This window comes from Poecilia reticulata, chromosome 9, assembly GCF_904066995.2.
Source record: "Poecilia reticulata chromosome 9, P_reticulata-male-v2, whole genome shotgun sequence".
Classification (NCBI taxonomy): Eukaryota; Metazoa; Chordata; class Actinopteri; order Cyprinodontiformes; family Poeciliidae; genus Poecilia; species Poecilia reticulata.
The window spans coordinates 5,348,206-5,370,369 of NC_088838.1; the positions used below are offsets into that span (position 1 = coordinate 5,348,206).

General features: G+C 37.0%; 1 protein-coding gene across 6 annotated transcripts in view; it reads left to right on the plus strand.

Moving 5' to 3' along the window:
- Positions 1-22,164, plus strand: part of citb (citron rho-interacting serine/threonine kinase b) — a 61,557-nt gene that overhangs the window by 15,117 nt on the left and 24,276 nt on the right. For all 6 annotated transcript variants that reach the window (XM_081611296.1, XM_081611295.1, XM_081611292.1 and 3 more), the window contains exons 5-16: positions 5,419-5,589; positions 5,749-5,802; positions 5,950-6,003; positions 7,002-7,142; positions 7,568-7,693; positions 9,081-9,176; positions 9,611-9,727; positions 9,926-10,035; positions 10,273-10,447; positions 10,799-10,996; positions 11,096-11,149; positions 20,192-20,389. In XM_081611296.1, coding sequence (XP_081467422.1) covers positions 5,419-5,589; positions 5,749-5,802; positions 5,950-6,003; positions 7,002-7,142; positions 7,568-7,693; positions 9,081-9,176; positions 9,611-9,727; positions 9,926-10,035; positions 10,273-10,447; positions 10,799-10,996; positions 11,096-11,149; positions 20,192-20,389 — 1,494 coding nt within the window. The remainder of the gene's footprint in view (positions 1-5,418; positions 5,590-5,748; positions 5,803-5,949; positions 6,004-7,001; positions 7,143-7,567; positions 7,694-9,080; positions 9,177-9,610; positions 9,728-9,925; positions 10,036-10,272; positions 10,448-10,798; positions 10,997-11,095; positions 11,150-20,191; positions 20,390-22,164) is intronic.

Below are 22,164 nucleotides of genomic sequence, written 5' to 3' on the forward strand. Positions count from 1 at the left end.
CTTAAAAAGACTGAGGCCCAAGTTCAAGGTGTTAAATTACAAAGTCAAATATCTATAGCATTCTTATAACAACTGAAGGTATAGTTACTTGATTGTGCTATAAAATGGCACTATGTGGCTGGAAAACACAATACTTCCCCTTTAAGAAGTCTTGTTTTATGTCTGTCTTGTCAATAGAACGGATTAGAAATATATTCTTATAATAGGTAGATCTACATAACAGGTCAGGTAATCAAGGCTGTGTGGGCTGGCCTGTCTGCTAATTAAACATGCACATGATGCTGAAAACCCTTCCCTCTCTGTAGGGTACAATGAGTCTAACATTAAACACTTCAAACATGCAGAAATGTCTGCTGTTGCAAAACCTCTTTATGTAAATTATTGTTATTATTTTCTATTTTTATACTCTAATTTCATCTGCACTCATTGCGTTTTGGGAAGGAAAGCAATGTTTCATTTTTTGCCTGTAAAGTTCAACTAACTTAATGAATATTTTAAATGTAGCCACACACCCGCACCACATGACGGTGCAGCTGTCAGAATGAAGCTGGCACCTGATAGCTTGTTTCATAAACGGCTTCAAAACATCCTCCTGCTTTCATCGTACAGTCCTTTCTGTGTTTATCTATTGGGGGGAAAAAAAAGGTAATTTTCAAGCAACCTGTTTTTCCCTGCCTACACTCGTGCTCGTTACAAAGCGCTGAATACATTGTGCTCTGGTTGCCATGGCAATGAGAGCCATATACCTAGAATGGGGAGCAAAATGATGCAGTGGGCAGGCTGTTGAGATGGGGTGCTGAGGCCTTTTGCTCACACTGTTTGAAAAACAAATTTTGTTGAGTTCATTTTCCAGGGATTTCTGAAAGAGGATTACAGCATGTTTCCTTCTTTTGGTGGATTTTCTTTTATGTCTCGTGGTTTACTTACACTTATCTTTGTAGTGAAAGTATTGGTGGGAAAACAACTTTGCTTGTCTTGCTTGTGTGCAAAATCAAATTTTAGATGAAGATATTTTCACCCCCACATTCATGAAGGTTTATGAATCTTAAGAAAAAAAAAGTTTTCTGGTGAAGACCTTTGTTCTTTGATTGTACATTGATAAACATGAAATAGGTAAAAGCAGGAACAAAAACAGAAAATCCAACAGTGTAAATATGGAGATATCAGGATGTAGAGTTCTTCAATCTGCCACCTACATAAGAATTGATCATCATATTCATATCTATACTTTCAGTCAGGTATGACGTAAGATATGCATGTCTACAGAAAACTTTGTTTTTGTAAAACATGAGCCTGGATGGTTGAAGCACTGTGGAACCCAAGCCCCACTTCGAGGAATATAAAATACTTGTTTAATCGAATCTGCAGTCCTAGCAATACAAGGTCAAAGACAATCACTAATGTCTTTAGAGAAGATAGCAGGAAGAAATCCTGACTGCTTGGGGCAGGATGTTACATCTCATCACTATGCACTGTGAAAAACCAAAGAAATTAGACATTAGACATCTGCAAGCTCAAGAGTTTAACACAAGGTATTTTTCGTATCAGGACATCCACCTAATTTAATTAGTTATATATATATATGTCTATTTAAGGAGTACTTTTAATAAACAGCAGTGAGAAGCAAAGTGCTATACACAGAAAAGCAATAGACAATAAAAAATACAATAAATGTCAACAGAAATTTCATTAACAGAGATTATGTTGGTTTTCTGGAATGTTGGAGTTTTAGTTAATGACGGTGATAAAACACCAGAGATACACGCAAACAAACTAAGGGGAAATGTTTAAACTGATATCAGACAGATAAAAAGATGGATAAAAAGTTTGATTAAGTCCAAATCTACATATAATTCAAGCAACTAGTATAAAAGTTAAAAACTTCAGCTATTAAAATAAATCAATCAATAATGGTAAAAAATAATGGTAAATTTACTCATCTTAATTAATATTATTTGATATTTAAAATAAGTACTGTATTTTCTGCACTATAAGGCGCACCTAAAAACCTTCAATTTCCTCAAAAGCCAACAGTGCGCCTTATAATCCGGTGCGCCTTATATATGGACCGATATTGAGCCACAACAGGTCTAGCAACTACCGGCGAGCAGCCGCCGACTATATTATGTCTATGCCGCCGACTGCTCGCCCGTAGAAGAAGTGCGCGGTGCATGCTGGGATAGTTGTCAGAATGCTGGTTTGTTAATAAAGTTTGGAGGGAGGGTGGGTGAGAGACAGAGACAGAGACTGCGGCGGCAGTGTGTCGGTTGGTCTGTGTTACCCAGAAAGCAGTTGGGCACAATATCACAACATCAACACCGTGAGTGAAACAATGCCTGGGGCAGCCTACTATATAAAGTACTCGGGGACCACTGCTTTACAAATGTGGATGTGTAATAATAGAGTACGGCAATCCAAACTGAAGTGTCTATTCTATGCGCCTTATAATGCGGTATGCCTTATATATGAAAAATGTTTTTAAACAGGCCATTCACTGAAGGTGCGCCTTAACTAAAGCCAATTCAGTAAAATAAGAGTGTTGAGCTGGTTTAAAAGCTTCCACCTCCAGAGAAGCTCTCCCCCGAGACGACACCTCACACTAGCCAGCTAGTTAGCAAATACCTGGTGGAACTGAGCAGCACTGAGAAGGAGCTACTTCTCAGTGCAACACTTGGTAAAACGCTGTTAAAGGGTTAATAGCGGAGTCATGTTATGATGACTTCCTGAAGGCAGAGTTTCAGAAAGAGCAGGAGTTTATAAAGAGACAGAGGCTAAATTGCAAAGTGAAATTTCTTTTAAGTCATGTTTTACAACAATTGAAGGTAACATAGTTCCTTAACTATGTTATGAAATGGTACAGTGTGACTGTAAAGTCCATAGTATATAGTCCTAAGTACAAAACCTAGGTTTGGATCAAATATAAGATCTGGGCTTTTAGTTTGATCTGAAATGGTAATCCCCCATGTTTGCAGCTTTATTGTGAGTTTGCCTCTCTGAAAATCATTTACAATCAGTTTCCCAGAGCTTAGCCAAAAACAGACAACTTTGTACAAGTTTGTGCTTAGTTGGGAAGAAAACCCAACAAAAAAGACCTCACAATACTGGAACAAATCTCAAACACTGAATCAAACAATTGCCTAATCACTGCATGAAGCCAACACTTTGGAGCATTTTTAAAACTGTAAGAGGATTGTCTGTTTCTTCAATTTTATGATGATGCATTTGTTGCTCATGCTTATTATACTCCTCTGTGTTCCCCTTGGTGCCTCTCTGCAGGGCTCTCAACACCAGCTAAATTCAGCTTTTCATCTTAAAAAGCATCTGCCTCCCACGCTCCGTCATATGACTGTGCTGTTTATCATTTTTATTAAGAAGTCATACGCTGTTGGTTCAACAAAGTGCAGAGATCAGGGGCAGGTTTTTTTTCTGAGACAAAGAATTTGTGAAAAAGTCACTTAAAACAAGAAAAGGTTAAAAGACATGGCACTTTATGTAGCCATAAGCAATGCATGTATTGCACACATTCATATGGATAGTAAGAACTGACTTACATTTAGTCGTTTGTTATTGCCATTATGGTTGTGGCCTTTGTTCAGTTTTTTTGTGCCTAGTTTATTCTTGTGTTATTTTCTTTGTTACATCTGGATTTATTTCTCTTAGATTAGTGCCAGTATTTTTTTTTTACCTGGATTTGTAGTTTATCTGTGTCTATCTATTCATGTGGCCTTTACAGCTATTTATTATCTCTTATTTAGTTCTAATTCTAACAACTTTCAGTTTATTTACTTTCTAAATGTAATGGTTAAGTTACTAATTGTGACAATTGTGTTTATTGTAGGTTTAAAAATGTCTTTTTATTGATTTTATGTGTTATTTATTTCTCCTGGGTATTGCCTTAACTTTTTTTTTTGCTTGAACACAGAAATGAGACGTGTATTTATTTATTTATTTTTATTTTTATTTTTTTGCCTTAACAAACCTCTGATGCCTTCACATGCTGGATTTATACTAAGATGAAATGACACACAGTTGAACTCCATTTAGACTTCTGAAGACAAATGGATGTACTAGATTAGATTTAGGTGTGTCAGAGTAAAGGGGGATGAACACAAATGTATGCCACAAGTTTTAAAGTTTTAACAGTGAATCAAAATCCATTTATTTTGACATACTGTAGGTAATTACTTTTCTTTATTGCAACCTTGATTTAACCAAATAAAATCTCATCTCAACAGTGACTTTGCAAAACAGCAGCATCGTTTGCAAGTATCAGCTTTTACATTCATGCAGTGACATGCAGTCATGCATACACCGCCTCTTCATGTAGCACTTGAACCAGGGACAAGACTGGATTGTTTTCAGGAGCTTTGTTATACAAGAAAGGACACATGCTTTAAGCTGCATAGAAAATTGAGAGTCACGTTCATTTGTTCCTGTTTTTGTTTCATTGTTTGGCTTTGAACATTTCTCACCTTTACAGGCAGCCAGTTTTCAGCTTGGAAAGTGTCAAGTTAATGTTTTTAAAGTTGCAAAGATAAAAAGAAAAGGTTCACAGCTACAAAGGTTCTTACCACAAATGTCTCAATGTTGTGTTTTTAAGGGGCAGAATTATGTCATCTTTTTTGAGCTTTGCATCACATTATAATGTCATTCCCTTATCAAAAACATTCCGGGAGTGTTGCTTTGATTATTTCATGCATGTTTGAGAAATCCTATAATCTTCCGTGGCAACCATTCAGCTGTGCAAAACGCCTGAGTGAACCTAGCTCCGCCTTCGAGGAGGAGCTCCTCCTCTGAGCTGCAGTTTCTGGGTTTCCTCCTCACAGAGCAGCCCTCCCTCTATAACTCCCCTATTCAGCTCCTTCAAACTAGCCAGCAGCAATTAGCAAACATCTGGTATAACTGCAGTGAAGTAGCATTATGGGAGCTACTTCACTGGTAAAAATGTTGTTAAAGGCTTAACAGAGGAGCTATGTAATTAGTTTGTGAAGGTGGAATTTCTTTTAAGCCATATTTGATACAAATATACATAGCATTTCTATAAGAACTGAAGTTAGCATAGTTACTTGATTGTGCTATAAAATGGCACCATGTGCCTGGAAAATACATTAAACTTCCCCTCAAAAATTTAAGTAAAAATTTTGTTGATTATTAAACTTTTAAAAATGTAACTTTTTTATTGTACAAAGACCTTACATGAATGTTACTTGGACAAACCTTCCTTTTAGTATTTTATATTTTATGAAGCCACATCAAAACAAATAATCAAAATACAGAAAACTTATCTTTAAATTAAACATTAATTTAACATTAGTTTATTACTGTATTACTGTATTACTGTTTATTCTGTACTCAAATCTCTTCTGTTGGCTCTCCCACCATGTTGACTTATTCGTTGTTTCCTTTGCTGCTGCACAGGAGTACCAGGCTCAAGTAGAGGAGATGCGGGTTTCTATTAGGCAGCTGGAGGAGGACCTCTCTGCTGCCCGTCGCCGTAGCGACCTGTATGAGGCAGAACTGAAGGAGTCTCGACAAGCCAATGAGGAACTGAAGAGGAAGGCTGCAGACCATCAGCACAGGATTCAAAAGGTCTTCACCGGCACTGAAGCTGTTCATGATTCAAAAGTAGAAACAGAAACTTGTGGTATTTTTACCATTTTAAAATGGGAGAATATTATAGTTAATGGAAATTGTAATATTAAGTAATTCTGAGAAGTAATTTTTATAAACATTCCTCTGTCATTACAGGCCAAAGAGCAGGGCAAAGCAGAGGTAGAGGAAATGATCACCAAACTGGAAAAGGTAGATTAAGAAGTTGCTACAGTTATTATAAAAACTGTCTGTTGTATTTGCTAAACATCAATGTTTAAATATTAATGTATTTTTTTATAGAAGCTTTATAAAGGATACAGGATTCTTTTAATATCCAAATGTCTGCTTTGTTCTTAGGCGAGTGCTGAGCAGCAGGTGAAGATCCAGGATCTACAAGAGAAGCTTGCGAAGGTAGAAAACTTTAAGAAGAATAATGAATAATTTATAGAGGCTTGTCATTCCAAATGCAGAAGAGAGACGTTTTACCATTTCAGATGGGTCTATATCTTACCTTTTCACCTCTCCTGACCTCGTTCATTCTGTGTCTCTCTCTTGGAATCTGTTTCTTATTAACTGTCTGCTTAGAGAGCCATCACATTGTCTTTCTGAATACACAGAGGAATAGAAAGGTTCCTCTTTAATGTGCTGAATTAGATCATTTCGTCCTAACTGCCTTTTGTTTGAAATGAATATTTAAACACCTCCCATGTAGTTAAAAATAAAGGACGTTCTGCTGACTGTACTAGCTCCACTGGCGGATTATTTCACATTGTTCGCATGTTATAAGTGAAATAATCTGCTAGTGGAACGAGTATGTTTTCATCAATATTAAGGAATTATTAACTTAAAACAAGCTCCTATTTTTTGTACTTGTGACTTAACAGTCTTGTTTCAAGTGTACTAAGATATTTTTGCACTAGAAACTAGACCAAAAATATTTGGTAAGATTTTGTGTTTTTGCAGTGAAAAGGTTTGAGGGTTGAAGATTCTTTAATAAGTAGATTTGACTCTGGACAAACCAGTTTGTTAAATAATCAGCATGTGACACTTTACTTGTACATCAGGGCTTATTAATTCCTAAAAGAGCTGGTTGATGTGATGTACTTTGTTAAATCATATTCTAAAATGAAGACTTCTCTGTTTGATTTGATGGGGTGTAAATATACATTATAAATATAAAATATACTTCTATGAACTTTATTAGTACATATAAGTATTAAGGTGGAAACTCATAAAAAGCGTTTCCACCTGAATAGTTTTTCATACATCCATAACCAAAAGAGTAATTCAAGACTGAAACATATAAAAGAAACAAAAAGTTAAAATGTAATCAGAGTAGGTAAACAAAGTAAAGTTAGTGTTTAAAATGGCCTTTATAGAGACATCAGTGAAGTTCTTTTCTTTTCCAGACATCAAAGGCCAGTGCTGAGGCCACAGACCATCTTCAGAGCATGAAAATGGCCAAAGAGCGCCTTGAGCGGGACCTGGAGAGGCTGCAGAACAAGGAGGACTCCAGCGACAGCTTGCGCAGACGTCTCCGTGAGACGGAGGTACGCGTCTACTGCACCTCTCTGTCAGGATTTATGATGGAATCATTTATTTGGCCACATAAGGAAAAAAAAAACTCTGAAAGTGTTGGATAAATAAATCTGCTGCAGGATGCCACAAAGCACAAAGAGGCCTTATGTTCCCAAGAAGACAAGTTGTTGCACCCCCTGACGAACATTTGTGCTGTGACTTTTTTGTAGCATGTCAAAACGTCTGTGTGTTTCAACAAGTGTTTGGATTTCTCCGTCAGACCATCTAATTTGCAAAAATGCACAACTAACATTTTGCATTTTATAGCACTATGTTAGTTGTGATATAAAATGACATTATGTGGTTGGAAAACACATAATACTACCCCTTTTAAATAAAACATTCCCTCATGTTTTTGTGCATTATCTTTGTTTTTTGTTTGTGTTCTTATCTTCAGGATGGAAGGAAGACTCTTGAGAACCAAGTGAAAAGGTTGGAGATTGTTGAGCGCCGTGAGACTAAACTGAAAGACGAACTTCAGAGCAAATCCCAGCAGATTCAGCAGATGGCAGAAAAGATTCTGGTAACTCACCTTTTATCTTTTCGGCTCTTATAGAGGAGTCACAAAAGCCACATTCGGAATATGAGCTTGTCGTCATTTTCTGGAGAGCAGATTCCTTAAAATTTCTTCTTTGGAACTATAAGTGACATGCTAAATATCGCTTTCTACTTCTGGCATAAAATTTAAATAGTCTCAACAATAAAATGTTGAGAGTATTTACTCTCTCAACAGTAAATAGTAATAGTAATAGGTTCTTAAGTCTTAAAATCTGACTTAAGAAAAGTCAAAGATTATAAAGTTTTCTCTTCATGACTGAAAATCAAAAGATGCAGTAAAAATCCTTCAGGTTATTGGTGCAAGAGTATCTTTAAACAAAACTTTAAAAAATCACAGCATGTCTCATTTGCTATGTTATGTAACAGGTTTTTAATTCACACCACAGGATAATAAAAAATAATTTAAAAGAAGCTCTCATTTACTCATCTATAATGTTAGTAAATCATTCAAATTTGTATTATGTCTCTGCAGGAACCTAAGCAGCATTTATTTTGTCACTACTATTATTATTTATGTCTGTGAGGCAGCAGATCACACAGCTCCGCAGGTCAACAGTATTTCACTCTTTATAAAAACAATTGATTAAAGAGTTGACATTTTAGACCATTTAGCATCTTATGTTAGCCTTTAGCACCATTAGCATAATTATACTGTTAGCCTAATTAGCGTGGTTAACATTACAAACTGTAAACAGTCTCTGTGTGTGTTCCCTGTTTAATCAGTAGAGCCTTTCTACAAGGTTCTCAAAATTTTTGAGCTTCTTCTCACTTTTAATTTCTCTTTTGACAGCCTTACTGAAACTTTCCTTTGTTGCAATTTTCACACCAAAGTGTTGCTGTTAGCAACCTGTTAGCACTTAGGTTTGGTGCAAAAAATCAGTCTGCTGGTCACTAATCAAGGCCGGTCAATAATAAAAATGTTCCTGTTCCAGTCACCATCTAGCTACAGCCAGTCAGTCTGTGCTCTTCATAAGACCAATAAAGAATCCGTCAAAAAGAAAAGTAGTCCATGTTTTGATAAAGAGATTTTATGAGCTTCCTTTCTTTCTCATTTTACAAACCGAGAGTCAGCATACAGTTATGAATACTGTCTCCTGTCAACAATGCTTTATGAAAGCTGCTGGCAAAGGTGTTGCAAAGAAAAACTGTCCATGTTCATTTTGAAAGATGACTTCCTTCAGATTTCTAGATTTATAAGAAATTTCCGGCACAAGAAATGTATATAGAATATTTTCAACAATTAAAAACTGCCATAATTAAAGTCTGTATAAAACCCAATTCACTGGGTTAGTTTATGGTTGCCTTTTGCTGCTTTTAGCCTCCGATCGTCACTCATTTGTGTTTTTGTGTAGGAGTTGGAGGAGAATCTGCGAGAGACCCAGTCGACCGCCCAACGGCTGGAAACCCATCTGAAACAGAAGGAAAAGCTCTATGAAGACAAAATAAAGGTTTGGTCACCAAATACAGGAAATCACATCCCACAGGCATATCAACATTCACTTTCAGGATGTGAGAAGTTTACTAACTTATCATCAGCATTGATGTAGAATTATTTTGGGATTTTAACAATACATTTCAAATGTTTTTCGTTAGGTGGAGTAATCATACAGCATACAACTTCAATGACTTGCACTAAAAAAACATAACCCTCTCAAAACAAACAAGTTAAAAAATTTAAAAAACTTAATGACCCTATTCTAGGTTCTAAAATGATGAATGTCGGTACACCTCTCACCGTTACTGCATATTTATTGTCCATGTTTTGGCTCAGTCAGCTGTGCTTTATGCTTGGAAAATCTACACTATGTCATCTTCACACCGTTCCCTGTGCCGCTAAGTGACATCCTGGTTGTGGTTCTGTGGGCCGGCTGGCATTGAACAGGTGCTGGAGGCTCAGATGAAGGCGGACATGGCTGATAAGGAGATGCTGGAGTCCAGTCAGAGCAAATATGAGGAGGAGGTGCGGGAGAAGTGCAGCATCATCAGTGAACAGAAGGCGGTAAGAACTGACCAGCTTGGCAAAGGCACAGTTCTCAGGCTTATTTTAACGTTGATCATACTGACATATATTTTACATTTGGAAAAACAAATCTTGTTGCGCAACACAAAAAAGGAGCCTGCAACAAATTTGACCTAAATGCAACATATGCAGAAGTTTGTAAATGTCAAATTGAAACATGTTTTTTTTTTTTTTCAGACCATTAATGCAATGGACTCAAAGATGAACAGCCTGGAGCAGAGAATTGCAGAGCTGTCAGAGGCTAATAAACTGGCAGCTAACAGCAGCATCTACACCCAGAAAAACATGTAAGCATCCACATAAAAACACATCTTCCACCTAAACTATCAAATATCTCACAGATCTGCCTTTATCAAAGTGTAGGCCACAGCTTTTCACGTCATTTTTCTGTGAAGAGTGAAGGAAGCTTGTGCACAGCCTTTAATAAATCATATCCAGCAGCTACTGCGACTGATTTAGATTGTGCCTCTGCTGCATAACCTTCTGTTAAAGCGCTTGCTCAGATCAATGTGTGATCGCATCAGGAAAGCCCAGGAAGAGATGATCTCGGAGCTTCGACAGCAGAAGTTTTACCTGGAGTCTCAGGCCGGGAAGTTGGAAGCCCAGAACGCCAAACTGGAGGAGCATCTGGAGAAAATGAGTCAGCAGGAGCAGAGCAACAAGAGCCGCGTGCTGGAGCTGGAGACTCGGCTCCGGGAGGTGAGAAGATATTTAGGGGGAGTCAAATGTGAAGCTGTTTTATTTAGCAGACTTTTTCTCTCTGTCTTTTTTTGAGTCAAGAAGAGCTGTCTTCTTGACTCAAAAAATAAATGTAAACCCAATAAATAAGTAAATGAATGTACATATAAAAAATGTTTTTATATTGACACATTTTGTTATTTTATTTTTAGTCTCTGCCCACCTAAATTTTTTTCTGGTCATGTCTGGCCATAAAAAGTTTCTAGAGGTGCCACTGCTGTTGTCTGATCCCTGTGGAAAGCTTTGACAGGTCAACATGCCTCTGACTTTCTGGCTGCAGCTGTAAATGAGGGGATTCATTTTCCCATGTAGATCGGACTGGAGAACGAGGAGCAAAAGTTGGAAATTAAGCGCCAGGTGACAGAGTTGACCCTGTCGCTGCAAGAGCGGGAATCTCAAATTACCAACCTTCAGGCGGCTCGCCACGCTCTGGAGAGCCAACTGCAGCAGGCCAAGACCGAGCTGGAGGAGACCACTGCAGAGGCCGAGGAGGAGATCACTGTTCTCAGAGTAAGGAAGGCAGAAAGCAAAGAAGCATCATCCTCTAAGCTTTGGTGTCATGTCATTTTGGCAGTGATGTCTCCCTGTCTCTCTTGCCATGTTTCATAGGCACACAGAGATGAGATACAACGCAAGTACGATGCCTTGAGAGACAGCTGTGCAGTGAGTTGCTCCTTTTTTATTTTTTCCTGCCGTTTCATTGCTTCTTGTTATTGACAGCTTTCCTTCCCTGAACACCTCCTGAATCATCACACACAACTTAAATAGCCTGTTTGTGTCCCTGCAGCTCTTGCACCTCTTTTCTTTATAATATATTACTTCTCAATAACATACTGAAATAATCTAACTTTGCGGAAAGCTTTCAGTATTTCGCTAATGTCGCAAAAACACAATTTTGCGATTGCAGTGTTTCCATTCAATAAGAAATGCAATTAAAATTACACAGGAATAATATAAAAATTATGCCACGCCTCTATTTCCTGTCTTCTTCTTCTTCGTGGTTTGCACCAGTGGCAACATCTGGATGTTAATCATGTGACTCGTGTGATGTAAAAAGTTTCCATTCCAGTTATATGAAATACAGCCAAAAAAATAATCTCTTCCTAGCAGCAAAACTTTTCATCAAAAAACAATTTTTTTTCAAAATTGGTGTTCCCATTAAGCAAATTTACTTTTGAAATGTCAAATTCGCAATAATATATTCAATGGAAACGCATCTGGTGATTAACCTTTTTGACAGCATTTAAATTGTATTATGAATTCACTGTTTTTCAGAGCAACACTAAATCACTGTTAAAATAAATTGTTCATTTATTCATTGTTATTCCAAATACTTTTTTAAGTGGATTAATTCTCAAGATTATTAATTGCTCTAGTGAAAGCATTGAATATTTTGTCAAGATTTACTGTGAAATGATAGAAATGTGATAACCAGTGATTCTTCATCTCCAGTTCTGGACTGCAAATATCAATTACATTTAAAATGTAAAACATAAAAATGTAAACATTTGTTTACATGTGTCTAGTAAACAAATGTAAACAATATTTGTTTACTAGCCAGAGCTGGTCCAAGGCACAAGCGAACTATGCTGCTGGTTAGGGCCAATCAAACATTGTGCCCTCCCATCAATGCCTGAATTTTAACAGAAATCACAGCTATGACATGTTTAGATTTGATTATTGAGAATTAGATACTGCTAAGTTTTATTTTTAAATGTTTATGCTGAAATATTTTTAAAGTTTTAGAGCTGTTTTTCAGAATGAAACTACATTCAAAAGAAACTGAGTTGAAGCATACATATTTTAAAATTATGGCACAATAAATGAAATGCATAAAAATAACTTTTGAACTGGCAGCTGTGCAGCCTTCTGTTCACTGCTGGGGTCTCTGCAAGCAGTGATTATCTCAGACGATAATGCATCACTGATCTGTTTGGTAACATCATATTCACTTTGCACTCAGGGACAGTTTGTTTAAGACAAAGTTGCAGATTGTATTCTCTATATTAAATAAAACATAAAAATGTTAAGCTAAATTACTAGGAACAAGAACATGAATACTTTCTTTGCACAAGATTCCAAATGATGAGAATTCATTAGCACGGCTTGGCTGATCCTCCAATAATATCTCCTGCTCTCATCCTGGGTGAACATTTTCAGAAGTGCTTCATGTGATGGAGCCTCTCCACTGACGCTTTCACATCCTCTTCCTTGTAATTAGCACAGTTACATAAAGCATTAAGGTTAAGAAATGTTTTTGCCTGCTGATATATCCTGGTTTAATCAGCAGTTGATTTAAATACTTTGCTCCTTAAGATCTGATAAAAATATAGTATTACAAATAAACAGTGTCTACATTTTGATGAAAACAGGAAGCTGCTTCCACAGTAAGGGAGCCTGGTGACCGAAAGCAGTCTTCACTGAGTTTTTAGATAATATGGAAAATCCCCTAAAGTTCCACACCGTTATTGTTTTTGGTTTACTTTCATTCTGTGGTGTTTGATATTGACAAAAAAGGATGCCACATTAATTTGATTTTTTTTTATATGGCTCCAAAACCCACACATTTCATTTCACACACAAATCTTAATTTAAAAAATTGTAGATTAGAGATGAAATATTAAGCAAATTACATTATCTCAGCTTTTTATTTGGTTGAAAGATCTGTTGCTAACTTTTGCAACTATTAGACACAGTATTGTCTGGACTCATAGTCTTGGTGCTTACATTTTCTACAAAGTAAACATTAGATTTCATCTTAAATTAAACATGGTGTTGTTGGACCAAAACATGCAACATTAACTCTAACAGGAATCAAAAACAGGACAAGAAGTTATATTCTGGGTATGTTTACCTGGAATTAAATTTTTAAAACTTTGAGCCGCAACAGAAGTAGTGAGTAAGTAAACTTAAAAATAAAACACTAGGTGCTTTACAATAAAAATTAACTAAAAATCTAGCATAACAAAAGAGTGTTAGGTAAAGACAGAACAAAGGTAGTGATGTTTTTGTGAAGTATGTTTAAAAAAACAGAACATGTAGTTCAGAGTGCCCTGTCAACATTAGTGCCCTGGTCTGTTGTCATGGAGACTGTTTTGTTTCTAGTGTGAACATGTCAGCACCTCTTTCCAACCTCGTGTAAGATTGTCATCAGTGTTTCTCCACAAAGCATTATGTCTGCAAAGAGTAACGGTGCAGTTAGTTGACAGGAAGTGGAACAGGATCTCCCACGGTAACCGTTTCTCCACCACGTTGGCAGATTGGGCTGGTTTGTTCGATCCGCGCTCTCCACTCGACTGATAAAGAGTTGCATCTTTATCAGTCTGAACAATGTGACAGCAAATCTGATGGCTTGTTTGCAAGTTCATCACTCTTTCTTCAGATGTGTTTGCATTCCGCTGGCTGAATAGTGTTTGCAGTGTGACGTGTACTGTATAATGCAGCTTCTTCATTGTTGAAAAAGAATTTAGATAATGTGATCAATTACACACCTTAATTTCACACTGCACTTTTCACAGCTGATCAACTCACTTAAACAATGTAATGCATTTACAAAAGTTGCTAGCTAACAGCTACCAACTTTTTCTCACAGAGGTGAGATGCAATGTCTATGTTTCCATTACAAATATGTGGAAAACTTTGTCAATAATGTCGAAAAAACACAATTTTACAATTGCAGTGTTTCCAAACACAAAGAAACACAATTAAAATCACATGCAAATAATCTTATGTAGACAAAAAGTCTACATAAGACTTGCAGCACTTTGCATCAGCAGAAGAAAACAGGCCTTCTGCCACTTCCTGTTGTCTTCTTTGCTGTGATTCCCATTGCGGTTTTGCAAAATAAACAAATTTCGATATGACCAAAAAAACACACCTCATCCAAGCGCCAAAGAGATTTTTTCAGAGCTGTTGTGTTTCCATTAAGCACGTTTATCTTTGAAATGTCAAATAGTGCACTTAAATGGTGAATGGAAACGCAGGTCGACATGTGCTGCTGCTACAAAGACACAGAGTGATGTGTTTCAAGGATTTCAAGCTTTCAGATCACATCTTTGTCTCCTGTTGGTTCATTTTGATCCTGAATAGGCTGTCTGCTTTCCCACTTTGAGAAAACAGCTCCAGAGTTCAGAAGGAAGAAGGAAACAAACTCTGGTCCATTTAAAGCAGACCAAGCAGCTCTGGAGACACCCTTAGATATTCTGAGTCATAAGTAAATTTGTCATCTGAGAGCAGAATACTCTGTAGGGAACACATGGAACTGTGAAGAAAGAATTTTAATTTCTTATATATTATTAACGGAAGGCCAGAACTTTGCTGAAGCAACATGGTTTTTCCATTAACCTTTTATCTAAGGTTGCCACATTTCAAGTGGAAAAGTAAAAGCAGGGCTGTCACTACTTTTACTGAGCAGACAGCAAACTCCTGCAGCACTTTGCATCAGCAGAAGTTATATATATAAAAATATGGTCGCAAGAAGTATTGAGATTCATATTTAGTATTTTAAGTGCTTTTTTAATTTTATTATTTAGCATTATAAAAAACTGAAAAACACATGTTAATAGGACAGAATAGACAAATTCAGATGATGAATGTAAAGATGCAGATTCACACAAAGGTAAAATGTAACAATAAATATAAGAAACTTAAGACTGTACTGTACAGTCTGGACAAAATTACGACCTAAACAATAACACAAAAAAGTAGGATAATATAAAAATGTGTTACCAACTGTATTCAGTATCTAAATATATCAAATATATTGGTAAATGCTCCATTTATCAATAAATTAAAGGCAGCTACAAACACGTGGATATTTAGCCTTGATTTAAAGGAGCTCAGTGTTTTCAGCTGTTTTGCAGTTTTCTAGAAGTTTGTTCTGGATTTGCGGAGTAACTGTACGTTTATTCAGTTTTCTTCCATTGTTAAACGTAACTAGAGTTTCTATCATTGTGTTATTAACCTGTCTTTATTTATTTGTCCATATTTAGTATTTAAAACGAATTACACAATGTTTTCATCAATTAAAGGGTTATTCTGTATTTTAAGAATAAGTGGCAGCCCAGCTCTAATCAGATTGCTCACATTTTGGATCAGTTGAAAGTGTTTTTCTGAACTTTTTCAAATCATCCAGACCTTAAGGAAAGACAAGGACATGTTCTAGTCGTATACAACAAATCTGTCAAAACCTTGTCGGTTCAGAATAGAGACTCCGTTTTGAGTTTGGCAATAGATTACTTATCAATTTCCTGCTTAGTCATACTCAGAGGAAGGCAAAGATCTATCGGCATTTTGCAGCTTCAGCTCACAGTAAATGTTAATTACAATCAAGGAAACTGACACCCACAGCTTCCACAAATAGAATCGAGCTATTTGCATTCAACAGCGTTGAGGAAGTAAATCTCTCAATGCAATTTACTGCAGCTCTGAAAGTTGCTCAATTGATTTGATTGCCAGTTGAGTTGAGTAAATATAGATGCACGACAGATCACCCCTGCAGCCCTCACACAGTTTATCTCGCGCCCCGCCTTTTGGATTCAGTGGATGTTGTCACTCCCCTTCCATTCCTTAGAGGAGCTGACGCACTGAGTCAGTGCTGAGCAGACAGCTAATTTATGTACTTAAAAGCTCTGCTTCTTTCTTTTGCCTCCTTGAAGTTCTGCATGGTTTACATGTTCCTGTTAGAGCCGAGAGAAAAAGGCTTTAGCATGGAGCCTCATCAGTCTAACCCTTATTTCTCCTGCCGTAGCTGCTAGTGAAGGCTGATGGAGAAAACGGACCTTTTACTAATGAAACAATTGGCCCACTTCTACTTCTGAATACCTGGACTAAATAAGCAAGAGATCTTGCTAAAATGATGAATGCATTATATCACTATCCTTATATACTTCATGTAACACTGGAGTCTAATTGTTGGGGGGTAAAGCTGCAGTATGTAACTTTTATTTTAAAAAAAAGTTTTTTACATGACATTAAAACTGTCATCATGTCGTGACAGTATAACATGAGAAAAATCAAGTTCCTCCAACTCCTCTCTGGAAACTGCTTTTTTTTTTTACTGTGGTGAAAAAAATGCAGTCAAAATCAACCAATCAGAGCCAAGAGGAAGGTCTTAGAGTTGTCAATCATCTCTGTGAACTGCTGAATGTGCTAATGGAGGAGAAACAAACGTTTCTTCATGACTGATTATTAATCTGTAATTAATGAATAAACGGTCATGGCCACTGACAGCGCTAAGACTCACCTCTTGACTCTGATTGGTTGTTTCTAGTTCTTGTCTGGGAAAAGGGAGAGGAACTTAATATTATTATTATTTGTATTTTTTTTTTTAATATTTTTTTATTTTTTATTTTATGTTTTATTTGATTTTTTACAGATTATCTGTCTCATATTACATTACACCCGCAGTGACAGTTTCGGTCAAATGAAATAAACACATCCATACACAATGTAAGACTTTCTCTGGGTAAGAAATGGCAAAATGCCACTTTATCACTTTACAGAGATTAATTTGGCTAAAAGAATTAAATTCCTTCGTCGTTGTTCATACAGCTCATCTCGTCTTAGAATTAGAAACTGAGTGGCTCTCCTCAGCAGATAGCTGAGTTGTGATCTGGTTTTATGGTTTCACTCTTTGCCATTCAGAAAGGGGAGCTGATTCATTCAGTTCTTTCACAAGCTGTTCTTGATCATGTTTTAGACTCCGGCTGTGTCTAAACAGTGTGATGAGTTTGAAGATTGGCTGTTAGTCTCTGTTATACCGCTTACTTAATTTGATAACACTTATCAGAAATGCGTTGTGCAGAGAGGATGGCCATATTCTGCTATTGTTATGGTCTAAACACAACATAGACAAACTCACACGAACTGTTTAGTGAAATATGACTGTCATTCAGCAAAAATAGGAGAGTTTATTAACGCAGTATTTGTAGCTGTGATTCCATTAACCATAAAGTTGTGCAAATTGAAATCACAAAAACAAATTTCCTTAATAACACCCATTTTTGAAAAAAGCTCACGTTTTTCGATTAAAACAGATGTATTTTGCAAAATTGAATGAAATAATTGTGGAAATAATTTTTTCCACATCACATGAGTCACATGATCAACAGCTGGATGTTACCACTGGTGAAAACAACAAAGAAGACTTATTTTATATTTATTTTATTATTTTTAGACAATGTGCATCTGACGCCACTAGAGCTCTCACAGCATCATACAGTCATAAAAGGCTGTGTGTCATTCCAACGTGTTGAATCCTTATCTATTCTGTAAAATCAGACTAGTTTATCCAAAACGTCGCTTAGTTGAGACTTGACGCTCCAACGCCTGAATAAGACGCCGATGTCTCTTATGATGGCTGATAGTTCTGAATTATGAATATTTCTCATCTCAACTGTTTACATCCGTTGCTACCATAATTATTAATGATTTATTGAACAAACTTATTCATGTCATTTTAATTGCGTTTCCTATTTAATGCAAACACTGCAATTGCGAAACTGTTTTTTTTTTTTTTTTTTTTACATTAGCAGCATATTGACAAAGATTTACTTTGTGCATATTTGTAATGAAACACAGCTACAGTGTTCCTTCACTAGCATGGCCTACATCTTGACAAACAGGTAGAAAAACTAGTTGAAATGTATTTTCTTCTTCTGTAAACATGATAGGTACATAATATGTACCTATTCAAAGCTTTGACATCCTTAAATCAGATTTTAACATATGGCATATCACATGTATTTTGGAGAAATTTTCCTATTTAATGGAAATGGGTCATTTAAATTGAGAGGATAGTCAACAGAGTTTCAGACAGGATCACTGTAGTCTCTGTGATCTGGTTAAAATCAGACAGAGTGGTCTGTTTGGGTAAGAAATCGGTAAAACCCAGAGAAAACTGTCAGTATTGCATTACAGGGAGAGCTATCACTCAAAAGGCCTGCACTGACTCTTGACTCCCGGTCAAGTAGGTAGTGCATGTGGCATCAGCCATCCCACACAACTCCCAGGGGAAAGGCTCAGGCATGGGGTCTGGAGAGCAACAGCTGTTTCTGCAATAAGTACATTCAATGCCTCATCACTGATCTTTCTTTAGACTCTTTAGATGTTTTCAGTGGGGTTGTCTGAAAACATTTTATACATATTAGTTTCTGCACAATCCTTGGACACAGCATTTCAAATCAAGAATTTCTTTTCAGTACATTTGTCCATCCTTGAATAAACTTTTGCAGAAGTCAAAACTGTGGATTTTATTTTTGAGTTGCCAGGTTTTTATAGATTAATTAGTAGTAAAATATTTATTAGTTTCGATTGCCTTTAGACGGCTTCAACTAATGGAAGAGTCACTACAATATTTGAAGGATTACATGCGGGTCTCTGCAGTCGGACCTATCTATAATACCTCTGTGTCAAAGCAGGGTGTTTTATAAACCTGGCAGCCCACAAGACCAAGCATTGTTTATTATAAATAGGGTTTTTTTTAAATACACCAATAACAGCTATAGCAAAGACTTGTTAAGCTAGGTTTATAGTTGTTGATGCCTGCTTGTGTGCCTCCATATTTTTGTAACTCAACATTTGACAGAAATGTTTTGGGCTGCTGGTGAACTCCTCTGGGGCCCCTACCATCGGGCTTAGCAGGTTTTCTGGGGAAAACTCTGTCAAGCTTAAAACAAGCAACCTGCAAACATGAGGGTAATGTTCCCAAAACCCCAGTATGAACCCATGAATGACCAAACACAGGAAACGCCACCAGCTGCCAGAGATGCAGTCAGAAACACTGAAACACGACAACAAATTTACTGTTTTTTAAGCTGAAGTTGAGAAAACGGTAAATCAATGAGCTTTTGGCTCTACAAATGTAATAGATGTAAAAATATCTTGTGAAGAATTATTCACACATGGAGACAAACTACAACCGACTGCATGTTAATGTGGAATTTAAACAAATCCTCTTTAAGACATGCAGTAGTTTAACAGCATTTTGGGACCTAAACCACAACAGCAGAACGGTACCAATTAGGAGATTACAATTCATCAGACCTCAGTGGGTGAATTGAAAGCTAAACTAACCGGAGTAAATACATTTTTATGTATACGCATCATTTTTGCTCTCATTTTTCATCTTTTTTTTAACGTTTAGATATAATTGATCTTACCATATAATGTTGAATGAAAGTTTTAAAAAAAGAAGAGCTCAAAAAGCAAATCAGTTTACATACTGTATCTATGCCTTGCTGTAGATTAATTTGATTAAAAAGTCAAACCATGAACATTTCTAAAAATGTGGTGTGCTTTTAAAAAAATACATAAATGTTTGGCTCTTTGGAAACAAAGACAAAATATTAAGGATGGCTCACACCTGCTGCTCTTTCTTTAAAATACTAGTTTCTCACTACCTTCTACAAAGACGACCCTCAGCACATGGACAGATGTGTTCACATGTATTGCAGGGGCCACTAGAACTACTTTAACCAGGACAGATCACCTTTCACATCTAATCTCATTTAACATCATGTTTCTGCAAACCTGCTCATAAGTCAGTGGGGGGGAAATGCACTTGGCATATTAGCTGTTCATAGGAACCAGCAGAACAAGTAGAGGACAGGAAACTCCTTTTTTATTGTTAATCTTTTATTTTAAATATACTGCTTATTTTGTATTTTCTTTCAACAAAATCCAAGTTCTTCCATTCTTCTGTAGGTGATCACTGATCTTGAGGAGCAGCTAACCACTCTGACTCAGGAGAATGCTGAGCTGAACCGCCAGAACTTTTACCTGTCCAAGCAGCTGGACGAGGCCTCTGATGAGCGGGAGGACCGGCTGCAGCTCAGCCAGGATGTGGACAGGCTGCGGCACGAGGTGGCTGACCGTGAAATGCACCTCAACAACCAGAAGCAGGTACGCCGCTCACCAGAAACCTTTCTTATTTAGACAAACTTATCAATCAGTCCAGCGCTGTAAGGACATCTTTGTAACTTAAAGGACAGGTTGGATCATTCAGCTTTAAAGTGCCTTTCAAAAAGCAAGCTTTATGGAGAAGGTTGTCCATAATTGTAGAGCAGAATGAAACTGATTGGTTTCCAAGAGATGCATTCATCCCCAAAGTCGATGCTTCCCAGAAGCACCTTTTGCTATAATTAGAGCTGCAATTCTTTTGGATTCTTATGTCTACACCTGTCACAATAACACATTTTACTGGACAATAAATTGTAAATAAATTGTCCTTTAAAATGTCCCTCAGACTCATAATATTGTTGTTGCATAATGCACAACTTCATTACATTATTTTTTTTTTATTGTAGTGATGCTATTACATAATGCAGCACAAAGTATAACAAAACATGTTCAAGAATTGTATTACTTTTTGCGATTTTGATGACATTTTATCACACTCTGAAGCCAGATTTTTATTACGTTATTACATAATGCATTGCAAACAGCAAGGCCATGAAGTGATGAGATTGGAGCACAAGATACCGAATTCACTAAGACTGATGCCTTTAAACACTCACACATGAAATATCTGACTGAGCTTCTAGTTGTTTTACAGACATATATTTCAACCTGGGCTAATCCTGCTTTAAACTTCTCCACAGCTTGTTTACTAACTAGATCTTACTTTGGATTTTTATCAGGGGTTAACAGAGGGAGCTTCTCAGAATAATGAACTGCTTTGTCTTGACCTACTTTAAAAATCCAGTGAAATAGGTTGAAGTTTGTTGTCGCGACATGAAAAAGTTTGAATGAGTTCAGGACAAATGAATGTTTTTACGGTAAATCAGGGAATAGCTGCTTTCCAAGCTGAAGACGAAGCTGTACCTGTTGCTGGGAGACAATTGGAGATCGTACAAGCCGACTGGAACAGGAAACTGTTCCAAGTAAATGAAAACTGTGTCTGAGGTCCGAAGTAGCATAAGGATGTGAAAGAAAGAAAAACAAACCATGTAAGATGTTGACATGGATCACAACCAGACAAAGCAACCGTTTTCCCTTCATTTTCTGTAACACCTTGGATGTGTGAGTCTTTTAGCAAGTAAACACACAAGCAGCAAATGTCTCTGCCCAGTTTTAGAATTTACTGTTTGGCCAACATTTTACAACAATACTTGGATATACCCTAGGTTTGGATTCATTTCTGTAATAATAATTGTCACAAAAAATTATCTGTGTTTTGTTAAAACAGTGAACTCCTTTCAACAGGATGCTTCAGTTTGTCTTCTGGTCCGTGTCTCCTCTGGACTTCACTCTCACATCTAGAGGCTATGGATGTTTTCACACTGATAGTCCGGTAGACGAGGTTTGATTGGGGACCAAAATTACAACTTTAGTCACATTTTCAGCTGGTGTGGTTCGCTTTCAGACTGCACCATGAGCCATGTCTTCCGCTAGTGTTTGGCTCGCGCGCTTGTTTTGGTTGTATTTACCCAGAATGCCCTACGTTATAGCCCACGTCCTGCTTTTGGAGCAGAGTCTCTGGTTCGCTTGGAATCCAGACATTCAAACATGCACCGGAGTTCACTTAAACTGAGCCTAGACCGAGGTTTATATGTGGACCAGAGTTCGTTTTTCTGGTCCGCATCACAGTTTGATTGCGCATTCACACCTCCCCAAACAAACCGGACTCTAGACGAACCGACTGGAGGTCAGATTAAATGGGCCTGGTGTGAATGCAC